Source organism: Camelus bactrianus, chromosome 3, assembly GCF_048773025.1.
Source record: "Camelus bactrianus isolate YW-2024 breed Bactrian camel chromosome 3, ASM4877302v1, whole genome shotgun sequence".
Lineage (NCBI taxonomy): Eukaryota > Metazoa > Chordata > Mammalia > Artiodactyla > Camelidae > Camelus > Camelus bactrianus.
The window spans coordinates 48,558,854-48,582,370 of record NC_133541.1 but is presented as its reverse complement, the minus strand read 5'-3'; the positions used below and the strand labels follow the sequence as shown (position 1 = coordinate 48,582,370).

General features: G+C 38.0%; 2 protein-coding genes and 1 pseudogene across 5 annotated transcripts in view; 1 reads left to right on the top strand and 2 right to left on the bottom strand.

Moving 5' to 3' along the window:
- Positions 1-12,929, bottom strand: part of MCCC2 (methylcrotonyl-CoA carboxylase subunit 2) — a 58,978-nt gene extending 46,049 nt beyond the window's left edge. Inside the window, exons 1-4 of the mRNA XM_010949314.3 lie at positions 12,643-12,929; positions 10,103-10,169; positions 5,047-5,131; positions 3,278-3,379 (exon numbers count right to left, since the gene is read on the bottom strand). Of these exons, the coding sequence (XP_010947616.2) occupies positions 3,278-3,379; positions 5,047-5,131; positions 10,103-10,169; positions 12,643-12,771 (383 nt within the window). The 5' untranslated portion in view covers positions 12,772-12,929. The remainder of the gene's footprint in view (positions 1-3,277; positions 3,380-5,046; positions 5,132-10,102; positions 10,170-12,642) is intronic.
- A 1,336-nt stretch (positions 12,930-14,265) lies between these two features.
- LOC141575236 (small ribosomal subunit protein eS12-like) lies at positions 14,266-16,227 on the top strand (annotated as a pseudogene).
- A 2,411-nt stretch (positions 16,228-18,638) lies between these two features.
- The window catches only part of BDP1 (BDP1 general transcription factor IIIB subunit), a 67,719-nt gene continuing 62,840 nt past the window's right edge, over positions 18,639-23,517 (bottom strand). For all 4 annotated transcript variants that reach the window (XM_074359393.1, XM_074359398.1, XM_074359399.1 and 1 more), the window contains 2 exons: positions 22,686-22,932; positions 18,639-21,370 (listed from right to left, as the gene is read on the bottom strand). In XM_074359393.1, coding sequence (XP_074215494.1) covers positions 21,239-21,370; positions 22,686-22,932 — 379 coding nt within the window. In that variant the 3' untranslated portion in view covers positions 18,639-21,238. The remainder of the gene's footprint in view (positions 21,371-22,685; positions 22,933-23,517) is intronic.

Below are 23,517 nucleotides of genomic sequence, written 5' to 3'. Positions count from 1 at the left end.
TTAATGGCCTTAGCTGAAAAGTTCCAGGCTGACACTGCCAATGATCATGATCATGCAGTAAAGAACAGGGACTCACCTGCTCATTCACTCACCACTGCCTGTCTACTCTCAATACCAAGAGTACAACTGTACTCTTAGGAATGGATGTTTCTGTGTAGTTGACTCATGATCCTAAAGCAAGAGCAGGGAGGGTAGGGAACATCTAACCTTCTCCAGCCTAGAATGGTCTGACAGGATATTACTCATGTCAAGTCAAGTGAATGACTTGAGAATTGCCAGCAAAATTCTTAGATCTCCAACAGATGTCTTAGATTAATGTTAGTCATCTTAGGAAGAATTATATTATTCCTAGGTTTTGACTCCAGCCTCATTTTTTCCCCTAACTTCAGTCTTATTTTTTATTTATGCCATCTTCTGCTATTTTATGACATTTTGTCAACAGTTGTAACTATTCTTTGTAATTAGGTGGGGTGCAAATAAAGCAAAAACAAACAACAACACAAAAAATACCTAGTACACTTACATAAGGTGAATATCGGCAGCAATTAAAACAGCCCATATTTTCAAAAGATTTGTATTAACTACATTAAAATTATTAGTCCATTTAAATATTTCCATTTCTTGGAACTAAAGAAATAATTAAAAGAGGAAAATATTATATGCACCAAGACATCCATTTACTATACTGTGTTTTAAAATAGCAAAAATTGGGGGGAAACAGAAGTCTACCAATGTTTCTATGGTTACAAATTGATAGCACACGACAAACCAATGAAAGTTATAAACGTCAAAAAAACACTTAATATAGCAAAGCACTAAATTCTCTCTGTGCTGTGATCATAAAATGTACACTGATTTAAGAAATATCTATTGAATGCCTACTACATGCCAGGCAGTGGTCTAGACACCAGAGTTGAAAAATACAAAGTCCTGCCCTTCATGAAGTTTGTATTCCATGGAGGGGGAAGATAGTGAAAAAAAAAAAAATCAAACAAATTAAACAAGATCATTAGAGGACAATGAGTACTTCAGGAAATAAATAGGATGTTGTGACAGACTAGTGAACTAGGAGCTTGCTCAGACAGAAACATCTGAGAAAAACTCTGAGAAGGGGATATTTGAGCTGAGAGGTAAAAGAAAAGAAGAAGTCAGCCATTACACAAGGGAAAGGAAAAGTACAAAAGTCCTGGGCAATATAGAAAGCTGACAAGTTCAAAGAACTATCAGAAACGCAATGAGACTATGAAAAGTGGTAGGAAATAAAGTGAGCTGAAGAGAGAGCAAAAAGCCAGATCATGTAGGGCCTTGGAACCAAAATAACACACAAGATAACTTCAAGAGCAACAAGAAGTAGCTGGAAGGTTTTAAGCAGGGCAGTACTTAAATGATCAGAGCTGCAATTTTTTTTTTAAGATCACTTTGGATGCTATGTGGAAAACTGATCACAGGGAAGCAGCAGAAGGAAGCTGGTAGACCAGTTACTCAGTCTAGTCACCGTGGTAGACCAGGTGAGAGACAGGATAGCCTGGACTGAAGTAGTAGCAGTGGAGATGAGAAAAGTGGAGGGACCTGAGATATATTTCTGAGTAGGACCAACAAGATTTCCAGAAGGACTGGAGGATATGGTCAATAAGTTGAGAGAAACAGAAAATAAGATGTTTGATAAGTTAGATGATAGGATTTGGGGTGAATGTTTCTCCCCTCTGATTCTGGCTTTTTGTATAACTCTCATCACTCTCTTATCCAGTAATTCCTACTATATGCTGGAAATGGTAGTTTTTAACAGGCATCATTTATTAACTTGTTACTACATGCTAGCACTATCCTAAACATTTCACTTGACTCATTTAATCTTCTCATCTAATCTCACAATCCTCTCCAATAGCTACTATTATTATTCCATTTTATAATGAATCGTATTTTACAGACAAGGTACTGAGAGGTCAAAGCAATCTGCTAAAGGTCAAAGTGCTACAAAATGCTGGAGCCAAGATTCTCACTGAGGATGATGACTCCTGAACCTGTACCATTTTCAAGTGTAATTCAATCTCCTTCCAAATCAAGAACTTGATAAACTGAGAACAAGGCATGAAGCCAGAAAATAATAAAAGGTATAAAAGCATAAACAATACGAAAAAATTAGTATATCATAGGAAAAGTAGAAGAGCATGTTCCAACATGTTGACAGTCATTATGCCTGGAGGTATAATTAAGCATAACTCTCTTCCTTCATTATGATCTATAAATTTAGTTTAATTCTGCATTATCATTTTTTTAAAGTTTATTTTTAAGTGTCCTCTAAGATTCCAAGGAAAGAAACGTCTCCACACTGGGTGAACGTTACGCAAAGTACAAGTGGCAAAGAGCCATGGGGTAGGTTTGGGCGTTAAGGAAGGAAGCAAGCAAGAAGCAACCATGGTGAATGGCCGGAAGTCGCACCTCCCCTGAGGGCACAGACCATGGGGAGAAGGTGGAGGAACACGCATCATAAACTAGACTCTGACTCAAATGCAACTGCATCAGGCTCAGGGTCCACCTGCTTAACCTCAAAGCCGAGTTTTGCCAGTGGTTTGACCTTGGGCAAGTTATTTAACTCTCTAAGCCAGTTTCCTTGTCTGCAGAATGGAGGTGGCTATAACAGTACCCCTTCTCACAGACCTGTGGAGACGACTGAGACAAGCAGTCAGTGGGAAGTGTTTACTACAGTACCTGGCATGGTAACTGCAAGGTCATACGTACATATATACAAATAAATGCCACATCTAGCAATCTAGAGTCCCTAAGTCTACAGTGGTTCTCAAACATTAGCTTTCAAGAACTTAGAGAGCTTGTTGAAACACTGATTTCAGGGCCCCACACCCAGAATTTGATTCAGTACTTCTTGGGAAGACCTGATAATTGACATTTCTAACAAGTTCTCAGGTGATGCTGATGCTCCCTAGGGACCACATGTAGAAACTACTCCTCTAGCACAGTGGTTTTCACTCTAGATGTGCAACAGATCACCTGCACAATCTTGGAAAACTACACATACTGATTAAGCATGTCGGTCTGGACTGGGTCCCCCAGTCACTGCTAGGGGTTTTCCCTTTAATGTCTGCCCCTAAATCTCCACGGATGAATGCAACACCCGCCTGGTTAGGAAGCCTCAGTCCTAAATAATACCACTAGCGTAACACTTGCCTGCTCACACACAAAGCAGTGGGTGCTGGCTGCTCGTGCCTCATCGCCGGCCCTCTTCCTGACCCATGTGGTTGGCCGTAGGCAGAATACTCACCCTGACACTCTCCCAATGCCTGTAATAATGCCACCTGCTGGGACCTCCTCATCACCATACAACTGATAACCTGCAAACTGGGATAATTCCAGGAATGGAGACCTGAAGAGAAGAAAGGATGCTGCCTGAATTAATGTCATTTTTAAAAAATCATATTTCAACAGTTACGTGAGGAAAAGGAAGAGACTTTTTCTTTAATGGGGTAAGATTTCAAATACACATGTTGTACATAAAGTCTACAAAAAGAAAAGGATCTAAAACAAAATCCAGCATGACCACTTTGGGGATTTATACAGGATAGCCATACAAAGGCACACTAGGGACTTATTTTTAAAGCTGTTGTACAGATGTGTTTATTAAGATAGAAAGAGAATAGCACCTTATTGCATGTCAGCCCCTATCCTAGGAGCTTCAGAAACACTAACTCAGTTACTCCTCAGAACTACCTTCTGAAATGGATCCTATTATGATCCCCACTGACTGATGAGGAAACTGAAACACAGAGATTAGGTCAGTTGTCTAAGTTCCCACAACTACTAGTAAATGGTAGAACTGGGTTTTAATAAGTTCTTTAATAAGGGGCCAGGCTCTTAACCACTTATTCTCTCTCTCTTACTTAAATGTTCAAGATACATTAAGTGGGGAAAAAGGGGGTTATAAAACACCACATAAGGAGGGGAGGGTATAGCTCAAGTGGTAGAGTGAGTGCAGGCTTAGCATGCTCGAGGTCCTGGGTTCAATCCCCAGTACCTCCATTTAAATCAATCAATAAACCTAATTACCTCCCCCCTGAACAACAACAAAATAAATAAGTTAAAAAAAAAAACACCACATGTAGTATGATTCCATTTTTCTTTAAAAAAAAATGTGTCTGACACACAGGTGCATAACAAAAGTGTAGAAGGATACACACTAGGTGTTAATAGTGTTTATCTCCAGGCTGGGAGTGTGTGTGCATGTTTTAAGAAACAATGCTTCTGCGTCTTCATTTCTTTCTCTCTGACTGGTCTTGGTGCTTCCACCCTTGCTGCCCACAGTCTACTCACAAGACAGCAGCCAGAATAACTCTTCTAAAACATAAGTCAGATAGATTGTTAACAGTCTCCTGTTTCAAATCCTACAAGGTCTTCCCATTTCTTTCAAAGTAAATGCCAAAACTCTTACACTGGCCCACGAGGCCCTATGAAATTTGCCCCCTTCTTCTGCGACTTCTTCAGTCCCTCCTGGCTCCTTGAGCTTATCAGCATGTGTGACACTCTCCCACCTCAGAACCTGTGCGCTGGCCACTCCCTCTGCCTGCAACACTCTCTCCCCAGGCACTGACAGGGCCAACACTCTTCACTCCTTCCAATCGCAGCTCAAATGTCACCCCCTCAATGAGGCTGCCTATTCTAACCACTCATTTAAAACTGCAACTTGACCTTCACCTTTCTCTCTCATACCCAGGTCTACCTTCTTTCTCCCCCCATGACATTTATCACCTTTTAACACATATTATGTAACATAAAATTTATGACACTTATCATTTATTTTCTATCTCCTCTTGCTACAATGTATACTCCAGCAGGGCAAGGATCTTTGTCTGTTTTGTTTGCTGAAGTCTCACTACCACCTAAAACCTCACCTGACACATAGTCGCCTCGCAATAAACATTTGTAGTTGAATTTTACAATACAAACCGGAATTTAAAATCATTTATTTACAAAACTATCTAAGAAAGTACCATGGACTAGGGAACACCCTGAGCCAGCACTTAGGTATGTACCAACCCTGGGTCTAGAAGACAGTCGACTCTTTCTCTAGGTAACAGTTTTCCTCTTGATACGTGACGTGCCCGGGCTTTCTCACCACCTCCTGAGAGAAAAAACGTTATTAGATTAAATGGATACACTACAAGGTCTCCATTAACTTGACCCCAGAAAAACATAAAACACTTAGTCCAAAATAGAGTACTTTGTAAAAGTTAAACACATCCTTGAAAAACAGCTAATTTTTCAGATCATCCAAACCAGCATTTTTTAAAATCAATCTTTCCCTGATCCCACAGTATATCACACATTCTCTAAGTTCAGCAGTAATTACCTAAGGAAATAGTATAGTATTTTCTCTGCATCTCATGCATTGCAAATACATGCCTTGCCTCATCTCTACCACATTTACTAAAGACCTATAAAAATCTAGCACTGTACCATATGCTATGTGAAACTTAAAAAAATTCCTAACTTCATTTGTACCAGGCAACAACATTATTTTAGAAATAACTTCCATGATAATCACAGCAAAACTTAGCTAAAGGTTCCATTTAGTGACCTATAACATTTTAGACCCTCAAACAGGCAAGAGCTCAACACCTTGCATAGCAATTTAAAAGGCCCTTTTTGTTAGTATCCCGACTCACAGACCGTCTTCAGCGTTTCCTCATGTTGCTCCAGACAATTACAGGAATGGAAAAGTCTGCTGAGGAGCCCCGAGGAGGCTGCTTGAGGTGAGGGGTGCACCAAACCTCACCCAGTCTGAGAGCAGCCGGCTCAGTACCTGGAGACTATAACCTGCTCTTAGCAAACCAAGGTAACACATCAGAAAAGGGGATCAGATTGTACCTTAATACCTTCATCTTCACTGTTGCCCAAGAATTTCACCTTAGTGGACTCCTTACCTACCAGAATGTTCAGCTATTTGAGAAAGCTATTTCTTTGTTTTCTTAGTAAGTTCATACTGATTTCAAAAAAGCTACCAAGTGGCACAACCTTATTTTCAAATCAGTACTCTCTCCTGTTATCTAAGGGGATTTTGGTTTTTTTTCTAAAGAGGTGAAAAGCATATTTTTAAGATTAAATCTGCCTTAAAGTAACCAAGAAAATCATATCATACATCCAATCTTTTAAAATGAAAATAATCCTGGGAGGGAAAGACTTACAAGACAGTGTGAATTAAGTCAAACAGCTTTTCTCTCTTCTCCTAACCACAGGGAATTCAGAGTTCCCTACTGAGGTTGTTTAGAGGTAGTAGAGAGGGAGGACAGGAGGGTGACACAGAAGCAGAAGAAACTTCCAAGAGTGACACGTTCATTATCTTGACTGTGGCGACAGTTTCATGGAGGTATACATATGTCAAAGCTCATCAAATTGTACACTTTAAATAATGCAGTTTACTGTATGTCATTTAAACCTTATTAAAGTTGTTTAAATATAACTATTACAGAAAAATGAAGCTAAGGCAATGAAAGAAAGCCAGGCTTGAATGAGGATCTCTGGAGAATCAGGTGAAATGTGTCCACTAAGGGGCTAGCAGGGAAAAGAGCGGCAGGGGAGGGTGGGATGAAAAAGAAGTGATAAAATATATTTATTTTCTTTTAAGTACTTAGAACAACATTTTTCTTAAATCTGACTAGAGCTTGCTATTTAGAGCACCTGGAAAATTCTGGTTTTATTAGGAAAAATACGATGCAGATTCTCAGATCATGAATTCAGCTCCTCGGCATTTAAACTTGGCCTAGGATATGTGCACCACCACGAAAAGACAGCATGACACAGTGCCTTAGTTTTCCAAGGATTACTCTTAAAGATTTTGCATTAATTTTTTCAACTCCCAGACTCAGAGCCAGACAAGCCTGATGTTTTCCTTCAGTCTCATCTATCATATTGCACTGATTCTGAGACACACACATTTTGTTCACATTTTAACATTCCTGAAAATCAGGAGGCATTTTACAGTTTATAGCGTCTTTCCATTACTGTCGCCAGGGGGCAGTCGAACAACACGGCTGTCTGCCTCTGCATGCACAGCACAAGTGTCCAGCTGTGGTCACTTCAATGGTGCTATATGCATTGCTAGAACTATATGCATGGAGTTTAACATCCATTTTAAAATGCTTTCAAAAAACCACATAAGCCTTATCTTAAGGTCATTAAAAGACCCCTGTTCCAACCACCAAAACAATTTGCTTTTCTGTATCAATAAAGTTACTACCCAGTTTTAGAAAAACTGCTGTATCTATCAGCACTGCTGAATCTATCAAAACACTAACAGCCCTTCAATTAACTTGTGTTAAAGTACTCGGTTCTGGCTACCATGAGTAACACAGCTGGGATCATCCTTGTCCCGCCTACAGAAGTGACTAAACCACTCCTCAAGCAATCTTATATGCTCTAACAGGAACCAGAGGGAGAGCAAAGACAGTGCCCTCAGAAGAAACCTGAAACAAAGGTAGCAGTGAGGCAGGAAGGAAGGAAAAGACAAAAAGGAGGACAAGCAAGAGTCCATCCATCATCAGTCTTTTATTTATTGCAAGTTCTCTCAAATGAAAACGACAAGGGTTAACTTCCAAAGCAATCTGAAACAATGCCCCTTCCTCTTTCTGAAAATTACCAGCTCCTGATCAACACAATTACTGAGCTAACCTTACGGGCATTCACAAAATCGAAGAAAATACCCAGAGCGAAGTGCACAAAATCCTCCAAACAAAAACCACACAAACACACATACACACATTTTGTTGTTAGTGTTATTATGAGACTCACTAGAACTGCATCAAAAGTGTATATTTAGAGAGATTACTGATGGGTGATTTTTTTGTTTGTTTCTTCTTTATACTTTTCTATACTTTCCAAAATTTCTGTTATATATATTATACAAGTTTATATTACTTTTAAATTATATGTGCTTGTGTAACACCCATTTTCCTGGCATAACAGGACCAATTCTAGGCAACACTGCCAAGAAGGCTGTCCTTTCCTGGTTTCACTCCCCAAGGAGCCCTGCTCAGTCCACTCTTTTCCTTTACCAAACTGTCATATGAGCAGAACCCACCATCCCCACAGGTGCTCAGTGCTAAAGGACTCAACCACCTCTCTTATTCAAACCCAGTCATCTTAATATCCAAAGGGAATAATCATTTCATCAATACCACTCCCTAACAAAATATACTTTCATTTCAGCAAGGCTTTTGGTTCTTTTTCAGGAGACAATGCCTTATTACAGAATGGCTGCAAGAGTATGATTCCAGTCAACTTTCTGAAAAGACTACCAGCAGAATATTTTGCCTCTCAAATCATACCTAATAGACAAAAACTCATGTCATTTTTTATCACCACTTCCTCACACGAGAACAGAGCTTCAAGAGGTACCTGGTTGGGGGGAGGAAATAGCTCTAGTGTTAGAGCACATGCATGAGGTCCTGGATTCAACCCCCAGTGCCTCCATAATAAATAAACAAACAAACAAACCTAACAACCTACCCGTTCCCCACCCCGCAAAAAGGTAACTGCTCAAAAAGAATGACAAATGTCCACCACCACTGTTTTCACAAGACATCCTCCTACTTACACAGCCCCTCTCACTAGAGAGAAAATAGGGTGGTCTGGGGACAGTATAATTGACATTCTTTGCCTTTTGACTGCTTGCTTTCCTTTCCTCTTTTCCTGAAAACAGTACTGCCACCATCACGAAGTTCCAGGAGCTGCCAGCCACAGGATCCTCGAGCCCTAGTGCGCATGGGTCAGGTTAAGTACCACACCCCTGGACACAGTGACTGGGCCAAGGAGTGAACATGGGACCCAAGTGAGCACATCAAAGTTTTCCAAATTGGAGATGAAAGAATAACTAGATCTTTCCTTCAGATCGTAAACTGTAAGAGCATATAATCCCTGGACTGTCAATAACCTACTTCCCCACCTCAGAGAAGCCAGAAGAGAATGCGGTCCACACACAGAGACACATCCTGAGATGAGAGAAGGTGGGCAAAGACAGTGAGTCCTGGAAGGATCGGGGCCCTCGGACCCAGTAAGCACTGCCTTTCTATGGTTTGGTTACAAAAAGCACCAAATGTCACCTTATGGATTAAACAAGTTTGATATAGATTACTGTGACTTGAAACCATAGAGACCAAATACAGCTATTTTCAAAATAATATTCTTCATTTATTACAAATATCTAAGCTAGAAGGAGCTATATAAAGTGAAGGAGGCTTCTTTTTTTTTCTCTTTTTTCTCCCTTACACCCTCATAAAACAAGAGTAGTCACCGCCATCTGAATGAGATCTCTGCTTCAGCTGGTCCCACACTGAGTTCTATGTTTGTTCAGGTCATGGTAGCTTTCAGAGGATTTAATTGATTTTGACACTAACCTGCTATAGTAAAAAAAAAAGAGAGAGAGATCAAGATACTCCAAACGGGTTTATTTTGGGGCCTTATCAATTAATTTTGATTAATCTATTAAGTCAGAAGAAGACAGAAATGTGCGCTTGATGTAAACAATGCCTATAATTCACAGACCCGCTCCTAAGTCTCAAGTTATGAATGAGGTACTGCAAATTTACAAGGATTAAGTAACTAGACCCAAGTTATTTAACTATTAGAGGAACAAATCAGTCCACTCTCAAAATTCTACAAAGCTCAAAATACCGAGCTTACTTCTTCCCTTCTACCTATACAAATGAACAGACAACTTTAGATGATCTCTCTGTCCATCTGCCATTCTTAAACCAATAGTCCATGGTTGGGCATATGAGTTGTTTCCATGTGTTGGCAATTATAAATAGTGTTATTATGAACATTGGGGTGCATGTTTTTGAATTAGAGCTTTCATCTTTTCTAGATATATGCCAAGGAGTGGGATTGCTGGATCATATGGAAACTCTATTTTTAGTTTTTTAAGGAACTTCCATACTGTTTTCCACAGTGGCTGAGCCAGTTTACATTTCCACCAATAGTAAATGCACAGTCTTGAAGAGTGAAAAGCTTAATGCTACTGTTTTTTTCTAAAACCAATAATTATAAAGGAACATCTTAACTAAAAGCATAAACTGAAGAATAAATGAGTGCTTACCTAGTCTTATTTTCTGTGCTCGCTCATGGAGTTGATTTACTAGTGCTTTCATCTGTTTGTAGTTTTCCTAAAAGCAAAGAAAGAAAAAAAGAGGGAGATGGTTATTGGAAAGCAATTATCTTTTTACCAAAATAAGGGTTAAGAAGAACATCATTATATACCAATTCCATGTGGCCTCCACACTGGGCCAACTCCATTATGTAAAAAAGATTAACTAATTCCTGCCTCTCTATCTTTGCTCAAGCTCTCCCTCATTACCACCATCCCTGTCTGGTCCACCTAGTCAAATCTTACCCCTCTTCTAAAACCTAATTCTTGGTCCAGCTCATCTCTAACACCATGTCTGGCTACTCCTACTCATTTTACAATGTTCTTCCTTACACATCTACTGAACCGAACTGATCTCTGTTCTCCTCTGCGAAGAAAGATAAGTTCTCAGAGGGTTAGAATGCCACCTTCTGTCCCATCAGTCACTTTCCTGAGAGGATTCCAACCAATGCCAAAATACTAGCTTTTACTTACTGACAAATTACACTTAAAAACAAAGCCCAGGGAGAAAATGGATCCTACTTTATGTTCAAAAAGGAACAAAACTCTGTTTGCATATGTTTACAAATCTTCTAGAGAAGTATATAAGCAAATATAAACACTGAGAAGTGGAAAAAGGGTAGAGGGACTAACTTTTCACCTTTGTTCTTTAAATTTTATCTGATCAGCACACTGATTTAGAACAATACAGAAGTAGGTAGTTATTTTGGAAAATTCAGAGTTTATCCCACAAACACACTTTCTTCCCCATAATGTTACAAACATCTCAGGTGACTTAATTCCTTTTATGTGACATAATGTTAAGCAGCTTTCCAGCTGTTCAAAATTAGATGAATTAACACTCTTTACAGTATAGCTCCATTATTTCCTATTTTCTCCAACTCTGAGCACTCCTGAGGTCATGGTTTCTGCTACACTTTTTTGCTCTGCAAAGTCCAGAAAAAAAAAAAGAAGAGATAAGCAACACACTGTTAGGGAATCTCTGCCCTGGAATAGGGGGATCCCAACCCCTGGACAGCACCTGCCAGCCCTGTGATTATTGCCGTTCTAAGCTCACCAAGCCCTGCATCCTAAGGCAGAGAACCTGCTGGGCACATGGTCGAGGAATTTGCTAAGAATAGTGTTTCCCAACCTTGCTAGACATTGGAATCACTGGGAAGCTTTTAAACATAAAAATAAATACTGATGACTGGTCCTACCCACCCCCTCTCCCCCCGCCCCAGAGAGTCAGATGTCATTGGTTGTGTGTGTAGCCTGGGCATTAAACACACTACAAGCTCCCCAAGTAAACTGGAAGAAATATTGTTAAAATGACCATATTACCCAAGGCAATCTACAGAGTCAATGAAATCCCTATCAAAATACCAACAGCATTTTTCACAGAACAAGGACAAATAATTCTAAAATTTGTATGGGAACACAAAAGACTCCAAATAGTTTCTAAGCTTGTGCAAATAACATTTAAATTGTGAAAATGACTTTCAGAGAAAAAACATTTTATATAATTCCTGCCTTTGGGAAAACAGGAGATTGAAAGAAAATCAGCAGGCTGAAGCAGAAACAGTATCCAATGAGAGGCTTCCAAAAGTCTATAGATTTTCTGGGATCAGAAGAGAATGTTTAATTCAGAAACACTGGTTACTGTGGTCTAGGCACTATTTTAGGTATTTGGTATAGATGTGTAGGAATGGAATCAGAATTTTGTGGGGGAGATGGACAAGAAAGCAGTGCACTGTAGTAAGTGGTGCCTAAAGCTTAAAAAAGTGGTTGTAGAAAACTGCAGTTAGAAAGTAACAAGTGAGTTGGATCTTGTGTTGGGTAAGAACTGGCCAGGTTCAGGGAAGAGGATGGGAGACAAGACTACACAAACTATTTTCACAAGCTTAGAAACCATGGAACAGACTGAAAATTTCCAGCTCTGATAGTTCTCAAACGAGGAGTTGTTCTTTGACTTTGTGATACTTCACAATTGCAAGAAAGTCCATTTAAAGATAACTATTTTCTATTAACATTACCAACTATTTAAAGTCTGGTAAGCACAACCCAGGGTTAGCTGTGTTAGGCCAGTGGTTCCCAAAGTTGACGGCCACCAAGATCCTCCTCTCCTTCCAACTTCATTAACAATGCAAACACCAGGACCCCCCCCCCAAGACTGAAAAGGTGAGGCTTAAGGCAGCCTCCCAGATGACACTGCTAGGCCAGGTTTTGAGAACCAGTGATTTTAAACATACAAAGTAGAGCGCCAGTGCTAAAAGTGAACTAAAATGTATCTGATTTCTAATTGTTTTCTTTTTCAAACCCTCTAGTGCGTCCCAGAATCGTGACTGGGGATCCAGAGAAGAGAGCAGCTGTTGTAAAAGTGTGCCCACCCTCCACCTGCTCCCCAGTCCGGCCAGCGCCTTGTCCCGTCGGTCCGGCACTGGTGGATAGGCGGAAGAGAAATCACTGACTCGGGCTGGGTCCTCCAGACCCAGGCCGCTCACCCAGCCTACCTGGTAGACCGCAGAGCTCGAGTCCGCCTGGGTGCCCAGCGTGGCCACGGAGTCCCCATGATAGGCGCGCAGCGCGGGGATGGCGGCGCGGGCGCACGGACGCAGCGCTAACCTCAGAGCGGCCAACATGGCAGCGGGCACAGAGGGAGGAAGGAGTGCGAGAGAGCGGCCTGTGCCGGTCCCCTCCGACTCCCACGCTTCGGGCTACAGCTCAGCAGCTACCATCCTTGCAGCCCTAACCCGCCCGAAACCTCCCGGATTCTCACGCCAGCCTCAGCACGTGCCTGCTCACGCCGCCCGTGATTGGTCGGCCAGCACTACGCCCCTCTGAACTCAGCCAATAAGGGGCAGAGGCGCAGCCCCGCGAGGCCTGTCCCATCGCGAGCCCAGGAGGGTTGCAGGGTCCCGAGGCGGGGCGACCCTCTTGTGGTCGCCCCGCCTCCCGCGACGCAGCGCTGCAGAGCTGAGGCTAAGTTCCTTTGGGGTCGGTCTTAGTTCTTTCTCTGTGTGCTGTTTTCTTCTTCCCCAGCTGATAGAAAGGGTATTCTGGGACTTGAAAAGCTTATCCTCATATGAGAGCTGGACACTGAACAGGCTTATTAAGCTTCCCTCAGAAATTAAACTCTTAAAGGAGATATTTATTCATTCTTTCAACAAATATTTAGTGTTTCATGTCAGGTGCTATTCTGGCTCTGGGGATACAGTGGACAACAGGCAAAGTGCCTTCTTTTGTAACAGATTATAAGCAAGTAAACAAAAAAAATTCTAATAGTGATAAATTACAATTTAAATGTACTTTTAAAACTTTGCCTATAACAAATCTGAGCTTCCTCATAATCTCATCCTCTGGACAATGAGAAAAAAATTAATCTTATTTAGTCCATTCAAGTTTGAGGTTTATTTTGAGTTAATTTTTCGTATATGGTGTTAGATAAAGGTCTGGCTTCATTCTTTTCTATGTAGATATCCAGTTTTTCCAAGGCCATTTGTTGATAAGACTGTCCTTTCCCCACTGAATAGTCTTGACACCCTTGTCAAAAATTATTTCATATACAATGGTTTATTTCTGGACTTTTTATTCTGTTCCATTGGTCTGTATGTCTCCTTATGCCAGTAGCACACAATTTTGGTTACTGTAGCTTTGTCCTAAGCTTTGAAGTCATAAAGTGTGAATCTTCCAGCCATGTTCTTTTTTTTCAAGATTTTCTTGGCTATGTAGGGCCCCTTGAGATTTCATATTAATTTTAAGTCTGGTTTTTTCTATTTCTGCAAAAAGTGTCAGGATTTTAGTAGGGGCTGCACTGAATCTGTTGATCACGTTGGGTACTAGTGATATCTTGACACTATTAAGTCTTCCAATCTATGAACATAGGGTATGTTTCCATTTATTTATGTCTTTAATTCCTTTCAGCAATAATTTTTTAGTTTTAATTGTGCAAATCTTTCACCTCCTTGGTTAATTCCTATTTTGTTCTTTTTGGTGCTATTTAAATGGAATAGTTTTTGTAATTTCCTTTTCAGCTTGTTCGTTATTAGTGTGTAGAAATACAACTGATTTTTGTGTGTGAACTTTGTATACTGCTACTTTGCTGAATTCATTTATTAATTCTGAAAAACTGTGTGTGTGTGTGTGTGTAATCTTTAGGACTTTCTACATGTAATAAATCATCTATGAACAGAGATAATTTTACTTCTTCCATCCCAATTTAAATGCCTTCTATTTCTCATTCTTACTTAATTGCTCCAGTTAGAACTTGAAGTATTATATTGAATTGAAGTGGTGAAAGTGGAAACTTGTGTTGTTCCTGATCTTACAGGAAAATCTTTCAGTCTTTCAGTAGTGAGTATGACATCTGCTGTGAGTTTTTCATATGTAGCTTTTATGATGTTAAGCCTTCTCTTCCTAGTTTGTTGAGTGTTTTTATCAGGAAAGAGTGTTAAATTTTGTCATCTGCTTATTCTGCATCAGTTGAGATGATCATGTGGGGTTTTTTCCCTTCATTCTATTAATGTTGCGCACTACATTGATCAATTTCATTTTATACCTATTTAATGTTAGACATACTTAAAATTTTACTTGTCTGTATTTATCCTGTTTATCTTATCATTATAACTGAGTTTCTAAGTCTGTTTGCTAAGAACAAATAGCATTCCTATAGTATTAAAAGTCTTGCTTTAATAGCTCCAAGGGCTAGTTTGAAAACTTAAGACTGAATGGATGTTATAGAAAATACATTTGTTAAAATCTTTAAGAATGTTTTTTTTTTAATTCTTTTTTTGGGGGGAGGTAATTAGGTTGGTTTGTGTGTGTATACACACATACATAAATATAGATATAGATATACACACATACATATATAAATATAAATATATATATATATATATATTTCTTTTTATTGGCGGTAGTAGGGCTTGAACCCAGGACCTCATGTGTGCTAAGCACATACCCTACCACTGAACTACATCCTCCCCCTAAAATCTTAATTACAATACAAAAATCAACTGTTTTTCTGTTCCAACAGTAAATATACATGTAAAAATAAGCATTTAAAAACATCCTTTATAAAGATATCAGAGAATATCTTAGAAATAAATCTAAGAAAAGATGTGCCTCTCCTAGGTATTGACACAAGAGAAATAAAAGCATGTCTACAAAAAGATTTATACAAGAATATTTATAGTAGCTTTATTCCAAAGAGCCAAAATTTGGAAACAACCAGTAGAAAAGTGGATGGGTAATTATGGTATATTTATATAATGTGGTATACACATAAAATGGAGTACAACTCAGCAACAACTGGAAACTACTAGCATGCTAAAAAAGCGGATGAATCCCCAAAATATGTTGAGCAAAAGTAACCAGATACAAAAGAATATGTAATATAAAGTGTGTCTATATATACACACACAAACACACACATAGTTCAGGATCAGGCAAAACTAATCTCTGTGGGTGACAGTGGGGAAGGGTCTAAAGGAATTTCCAGAGATGCTGGGAATGTATATTTATTTTGTGGGGTGGTTACACAGGTGTGTGCATTGTCAGTATCCAAACTGAACACTTCAGATCAGTGTACTTTACTCTTTCCCTGCCACCGCGGAGTCCTGCGGAGGCGGAGGCTGGTGCATTCAAGATTCTGCTCCACCCGTGACCCACCACCATGGCCGAGGCAGGCACTGCTGCTGCAGGTGTAATGGATGTCATTACTGCTCTGCAAAGAGGTGCTGAAGACCGCCTTCATCCACGATGGCCTAATATGTAGAATTCATGAAGCTCCCAAAGCCTTAGACAAGCGCCAAGCCCATCTTTGTGTGCCTGCATCCAACTGTGATGAGCCTTTGTATGTCAAGTTGGTGGAGGCCCTTTGTGCTGAGCAGCAAACCAACCTAATTAAGGTTGATGACAACAAGAAACTATGGGAATGGGTAGGCCTCTGTAAAACTGACAGAGAGGGAAAACCCCATAAAGTGGTTGGTTGCAGTTGTGTGGTGGTTAAGGACTATGGCAAAGAGTCTCAGGCCAAGGATGTCATCAAGTACTTCAAATGTAAGAAATGATCAAATAAAAAAACTTGGCTCTTGAAAAAAAAATATTAGTGTACTTTATTAAATGAAAATTATGCTTTAAAAATGTTCATTGTAGAAAACTGTTGACTTAAGATTATGAATTTAGTCAAAGAATGACATATTCTGTAACTTGATTCTGCAAATTTGTTATAATTTTCTTCTATGAATTTTGTGACTAACAAAGTCACTTCTAAAAAGGAATGGACATTTGAATTTTCTCCAATAGAAGTAAAAATTGAGACACTCTCTCCCCCTCCCCCCCAAAAAGGGGAACAAAACAAAAAATGAGAAGGTAGATAGGAAGGGAAGGAAGAAGTGGAAAAGAGCAAAGATAACTTAGGGAACCAGTAAAGTAGGTTGAAAAATCTGATTAATAGGAATTCCAGATATGAGAACGGTGAAAATGAAAGAGGAATTATCAAAGCAATAATGCAAGAACATTTTCCGAAGGAAATGTTCTTATTAAAGGCCCATAAATGCCCAGCAGCGTGAATGGGGACAGGAAAGTGTGGGGGCACATTATTATGCAGAATACCATTGATACAGGAAAATGGGGCAAGAGAGGATGGTTGTGTCCCAGGTCTTGGTGGAGATCCTAGGATGTGCCTCGCCAAGTCAGGGTCCTTAGCTTCACGAGTTCAAGGGCAAGCCATAGAAGAGTGCAGGTAGATTTATTCAGAGAGATACATACTCCACAGAGTGCAGGCCGTCTCAGAAGGCCAGAGATGCCACGAGGCATGGTGGTGTTTAGTTTAAGGTAAAAGTAGATACACTACATAGAGTGCAGGTCATCTCCAAAGGCAAGAGAGTGACCACGAGGTGCGAGGTGCGGGGGTTAGTTTTTATGGGCTTGGTAACTTCATATGCTAACAGGTGGGAGGATTAGCCCAGCTACTTTGGGGAAGAGGATGGGAGTCCCAGGAACTCGGCCATCACCCACCCTTTGAACTTTTATGGTCAGCCTTGAAACTGTTCCGGCACCTGTGAAACTGTTATGGCACCATTTAGCATGCTATTGTATTTTAATGAGTGTGTATTGAAGCTTAAGGTCTACTGGGAGTTGAATCTTCCACCATCTTGGTGCCAACTGTTGTGTCATTCTTTTAATGGTTGTGCCCTACCACCTTCCCTCCTGTCTCATTTAGTACACAAAATATGAGATATAAATAACTTGACCTTGCTACAAGTTGGCAGATTTAACTTTACATTGCAAGAGAAAACACAAAGACTGACACAGCTCATGTATAGAAAGTCAGACCATCTGAACAGAAGTCCAATTATTCCTGGCACTGAGGCCAAAGAGAAGTATCTCCTATAGATTTTCGTAAGTAGGATACTGGATGATATAATAAAGTCTACAACATCATTACAGTAAAAACAACTATTTTTTTAGGCCTTTGGGACTATTTCACTTAATGTCCCTAAACATGAGCAGACTAAATAATGTACCCCACATACTAGGCTCTTGGATGAGCTGACAAAATCCAAGACCAAAATTTTTTCTATCCGGAGAAATGGCTAGACTACCATTTAGAAAAATTTCCACAAATATTTCTCTCAGCTGAATTTTTTGATTGAGATTTTGCCAATATCCACTTGAGAAGTCCAGGATCATAGTATATCCATAACTAAAGTTTCCCATCTGTCTTTCTGTACAGAGAAAACAAAGTGGGAAAAAGAGTGAAAGATTAACTTCTTATGTGTAAAAATTCATTGTATAAGGAGTTAGTAAACAAACAAAAAAATAAGCAACTCTACATATGTCCCAAATGTGGGGGAAAGTGTATTCTTTATTCTTGCAAAATCAAAAAATATCCTTCACAGCATGCATATGAGAAAAAAGATTAATTCTTCCAGTTATACAGTATTTTCATGGAAGTGAGAAAGGAGGAAAGGGGGCAGGGCACAACCACTGAAGGAATGGCACAGCAACTTAGGATGGGACAAACTGGGTAGAACCAAGATTGTGGAAGATTCAACTTCCAGTAGACATTGAGCCTCATGGCACACCCACATGATGGGTGCCATGACAGTTCCTAGGCTGATCATAAAAGGTCAGAAAGTGGGTGTGTGGTGGGGAGCTCATTTCTGGATATCCCTGCCCTTTCCCCAAAGTAGTTGGAATAATCCTACTTGTTAGCACATGAAATTACCAAGCCCATAAAAACTAACAACTCTGCACCTCACGGTCGCTCTCCCTCTCCCCTTTAGAGATGGCCTGCACTCTGTCTATGGAATGTCTATCTCCCTGAATAAACTTACTTTCATTTTACTACACCTCGCTCTTGAATTCTTTTCTGAACGAGACAAGAACCTATTCTCTGGCAACAGAAGGAAGAAAGTGTAAGCTGTATTTGTGAAACTATTTTTCATTAACTAAATATTAATATCTTTATTAAGTCATTTGAAAAGAAAAAGGACACAACAGGAAAAATATAAAATAACTTTTATTTACATAATATATATCTATAGGACATAACTGTTTTCTTTAGAACAAGAAAATTTACAATGACAGATATTGCTTTTTTGTCAAAGACTTCTTCAGGCAAGACAGTATACATGGTCATTCTATTTCAAAGAACATGGTGGTAAACAGTGGATATTCATATTTTCATCTGTGTCTCAACCATTTACCAACAATTAGGCTTTTAAACAAACCATAATGTTGATCACTTGCTAAGATGTAACTGTTCAGGAGGAAAAGTCAAAAAAAAAAAAAAAGTAATAAAGGCCTTTAATTATATCTTCTTTAAGATTTATAAAATACTAATTCTTCACAACATCATCTTTACATGAATTCGATTAAACACAAGTGTGAACAAGTCCACCTTGTAAGGAAAATACACTGATTAAGTTTCTTTTTCCAAGAGTAGCTGTAAGGATCTAACAGTAGAATAACCGAGCTGTCTGACTTGATTCTCTAATACAATGAATGTCCAAAGATAAAACTATCCTTTTTACAGTAAGTAACATCTTCCATAAAGTTAACTCATTGTGGATGAACAAGAGACAGATATTAACAGAGTTAAAAAGTAATATAATACAGGGAATAAAATAGTTTGTGACAACTTAACACCCAAACTAACATTAACTAAATGAGAGAAGCTTCTCAGAAATTTTTAAAATTTATAAAAACAGGGCATTAAAATAGCAATGAATAATTTATTCCATGATTCTTGTGACATGTTAATCACATGAAATAAATAAATGCACACCTATAGAGAATTTCCACTCAGATTTATAGATCTCCTTTATGACAAAAAAAGTTAAACTACAAAGTTCACTATAAAGCAATGAATAAGAAATGCTCTAATATCAATTGTTTTAATAAATTAGAATTACTGTTACACTTGCCAAACCATATCCTGTTTTACTGATGAACCTGAAAACTGACCATTGTTTTCAATTTACAAACATAATTATCTAAACACTAAAATAGTTTCCTAATTGAAATACTGATTTCATAATGCAATCAACATGGTTTTTAACTGTTAGGCACAACTCATAACTTCAGTACAAATATCTCATAGGTAATGACACCAGCACCTTAAGATAAGAAAACTGTCTAATGTAGAGGTCAAACTAAAAACCCAATCCATCCATGTGCATCATTTAAATATTATCTGTAGCCATTTTCATACTGAAATGGCAGAGTTGAGTAGTTGCCATAGAGGGCATCTGGCCTATAAACTTGAAAATATTTTGCAGAAAATGTTTCTGACTCCTGATCCAATGTATTATCAACCCAGGAAGCTTTTTAAATAAGAGGATAAATCTGCTCTTAGAGAAGTTTAATTTAAACCACCAAATGGGTAGATAACAGAATTACCTAAGTAAATCACAAAATCTTAAAATTAAAACCAACCCTTAAATTCATACTGATGATATTCACCGACTTAATAAAGTCTTACTGTTATCTTTTTTTCTGTTTTTAACTTCACAATTATGTTCAATGCATAAAGGCCTAGGTGTTCCTTAAGCAGAATTTAATGGGGAAAAAAAACTACCAAGAAATTGTTTTTTAAAAAAGGAATGTGTGTGTTTGAGTGTATGTGTGTGTAAAAGAGATTGAGTTTTGTATGGAAATTTGCCTCATAAAGTCAAGGTTTGTTTTTCCCATACAAATCCTGAGATTGTCCAAGAAATAAGAAAAACAAAATTCACAGTACAAAGTCAATATGCTAAACTACAAGAAAAAAATGTATTCAAAACATATACACTATCCAAACACTTTTCGTTATATCACTTTAAATATCTTAAAAATTAAAGAGGGAAAGGAGACAAACAAATTTATTAATGCCTTCTTTACCCATAATCTGAGGGGTAAAAATAAAAATGAATATTCTTTTAAATAAAAAATTTAAAAATAAATAAGCTTTTTGATGTTTTATCTTTATAAATAATAAGTTTAAGTTTAAATACTAGTTCTTCAATTAGGACTAATGTTACATCAACATGAATTAGAAAAATACACATTTTTCGGTCAAATAGCAGATAATAGAAAAGCTTTTAACATTTACCATACTAAAGTGAGTTTCACAATTTGCTTTCATATACTTAGAGGCAACTGAAAAGGCTTTCACCATCCAGAACGAACCCAAAAAACAAAAAACAAAACCAAAAAACCCTAAACAAAGAGGAAAAAAAACCTTCACAAAAGAAGCCCACCAAATGTTAAATACAATCCACCTCCAAATACGCCGGTACTGTGATTTATACAGAGACATTTATCCATGACATTTCAAGATGTCCATGCATGTTCAGCACAAGAAGAGTCAACATGTAAACAAGAGTTGTTATTTCTGTCTGGGAAAGCAGTCTTAATTGCTTGGTACTTCCAAAATGCTGAATTAATCAGAATGAAAGGAACCTCAGCAATGTTTTTCACTGATTATAAAAGCTTCAAATCAAGCCCATTAAATATCAAAAACAACCTAAAGAAAAATAGCCAGTGATGCTTTTTTCTAAATACTGCTTTGTTGATTCTGGAAATCCTAGACTTAAAAAAAAAGGGGGGGGAGGGAGACTTTCATTCTGTTTCATCCACTTCAATAAAGATATCACTAAAGAAATATTCAGCGACTGTGGTTGGCTCCTCTTCAGGTATCCGGTTTTGGCTACTTTTACACTCTTCTTTCGGTAAGGGACTATTACAAGAAACCTAAAAAGGTAAAAAATAAATAAATATGCAATATAACATTTATATATTGATAATGGTAGCCCAAATTGATATTTGTTTGAAAAGCAATATAGCAATCAATATTAAGAGCTTTAAATATGTTTATACTCACTGACCCAGTAATTTCATTTCTATGCTGTTAAATAAATAATCCTAAACAGATAAGTTTTAATAAGTAAGATAAATATTTGTAGCATTGGTTATAATAATAAAATTAGAATCAACAAACACACTAGACATGATTAGGTTAACTACAGTATACACATGATTACCCTAATTTCCATGAAAAATATATATATAAAAAAATAAGATTATTAAATCTATAATAGAAACATTTTAATGACCAGTATAAGAATACACGGATCCATGAAACAGACCAGTACATAAGGAAACATCACAAATCATAGCAATCCAATAAAAAATTAGCATACTTAGGAATACACATATGTATCAACGGAATAGAAGACTAGAAATATCCCCAACACATGTGGATGGAAATTTAGTATCTGATAAAAGCAGTATTTCCGAAAAAAAAAAAAAAAAAAAAAAAAAAGTTGGATTAGCCAATAAGCAATGTTGGATAACTGTATAACCATCTCACGCACACAAAACAGACCTATTCTTCACCAAAATAAATTCTAGATGGATCAGTCAACTTAGATGTAAAAACATTTTTAAAACTCTACTACAAAATACCATGGGAAAATGCTTTTATAATCCTAGAGTGGAGGAGAGAGTATCTTTTTAAATGACAAGAGAGCCAGAAGGCATAAAAGAAAAGGTCTGCATGGCGAAAACCACCATATACAAAAATTAAAAGATAAATGCTACAGGGAAAAAAAAACTGCAACCTATATCACAAAAGGCTTTCTTTATAAGAGTTTCTAAAAATCAATAATGGAAAAAAACTAATTTTTAAAAAAATCAAATGATATGAACAAATGGTTCACAGAAAAAGCATAAATGACTGAAATACATAAAGAGATGTTCAACCTCACTCATAGGTGTCCATTAAACTATGAAGAATGTCAAACGTGAACAAGATCGATAATATGCTAGTGTGAGGATAAAAGTCCCCTCATACACTGTTGATAAGAACAGAAACTGGTATCATCTCCGTGGAGGACAATCAGGCCCTGTCTGTCAAAAGAATAATTATTCCTTTTGACCAGTAATTCTGTTCCTAGGAACTTAACCTATGAATGTGAAAAATGGCCCATTTTTGCCGTATTTCTCCTAGTTGAGTCTAATATCCAACCCATTCTATACAAATAAACAAACAGTAGTTATCACATACCTGAGTTGCTGTACTATCAATATTCGTAGATTGAGTATTAACAACACTTAGAGATGGAAGCAGATCAGAGGATTCTTGAGTTTTTTTCTGGCTTTCATTGAGTGGATTAGATCTTTTCAAATTCTGTCTTGACACAGGTATAAGAGGTTTTAGGCGTTTCTTACTATGAACCTGAGTAGGTTCATCAGACTCCAAACTATTCTTTGAACATATTAAAGACAAAAATCCGAGGGGTCTTCTGCCAGGTCTAGAAACACAAATGTAAAGATATTCAAGACTATCCAGGAAAACATTCTTAATACAAACTTCTTTCCATTAATGCCAAAATGGCACATGTGATAACACTATGCCATAACATACACTTGTGACAAAGATCAAAGCTTACTCTAGAGCATTACTTCTCAAGCTTAAAAGTACATACAAATCACCTGAGGATCTTATTAAAATGAAGATTCCGAATGAACTGGTAGGGGAGTGGGGCCTGAGTTTCTATATTTCTAGTGAGTTCTCAAATGATGTCCCTTCTGCTGGTCCCAGGACCACACTTTGAGTAGGAAGGCCTTAGAGCAGGGGCAAGCTAGGCTCCATAGGCCAAATGCAAAAACTGATTCTGTAAATAAATTTTACTAGAACACAGCATACTTATCTGTTTACATATATGATTGCTTTTGTGCTACAAATGCAGAATTGAGTAGTTGCAACAGAGACATATGGTCCACATAAGCCTAAAATATATACTACATTATCTTTTACAAAAAAAATTTGCTGAACTTATTCTGGAACACTGTTTCTCAATGTTTAACCCAAACCCCCATGATGCTGCCCTCTATTT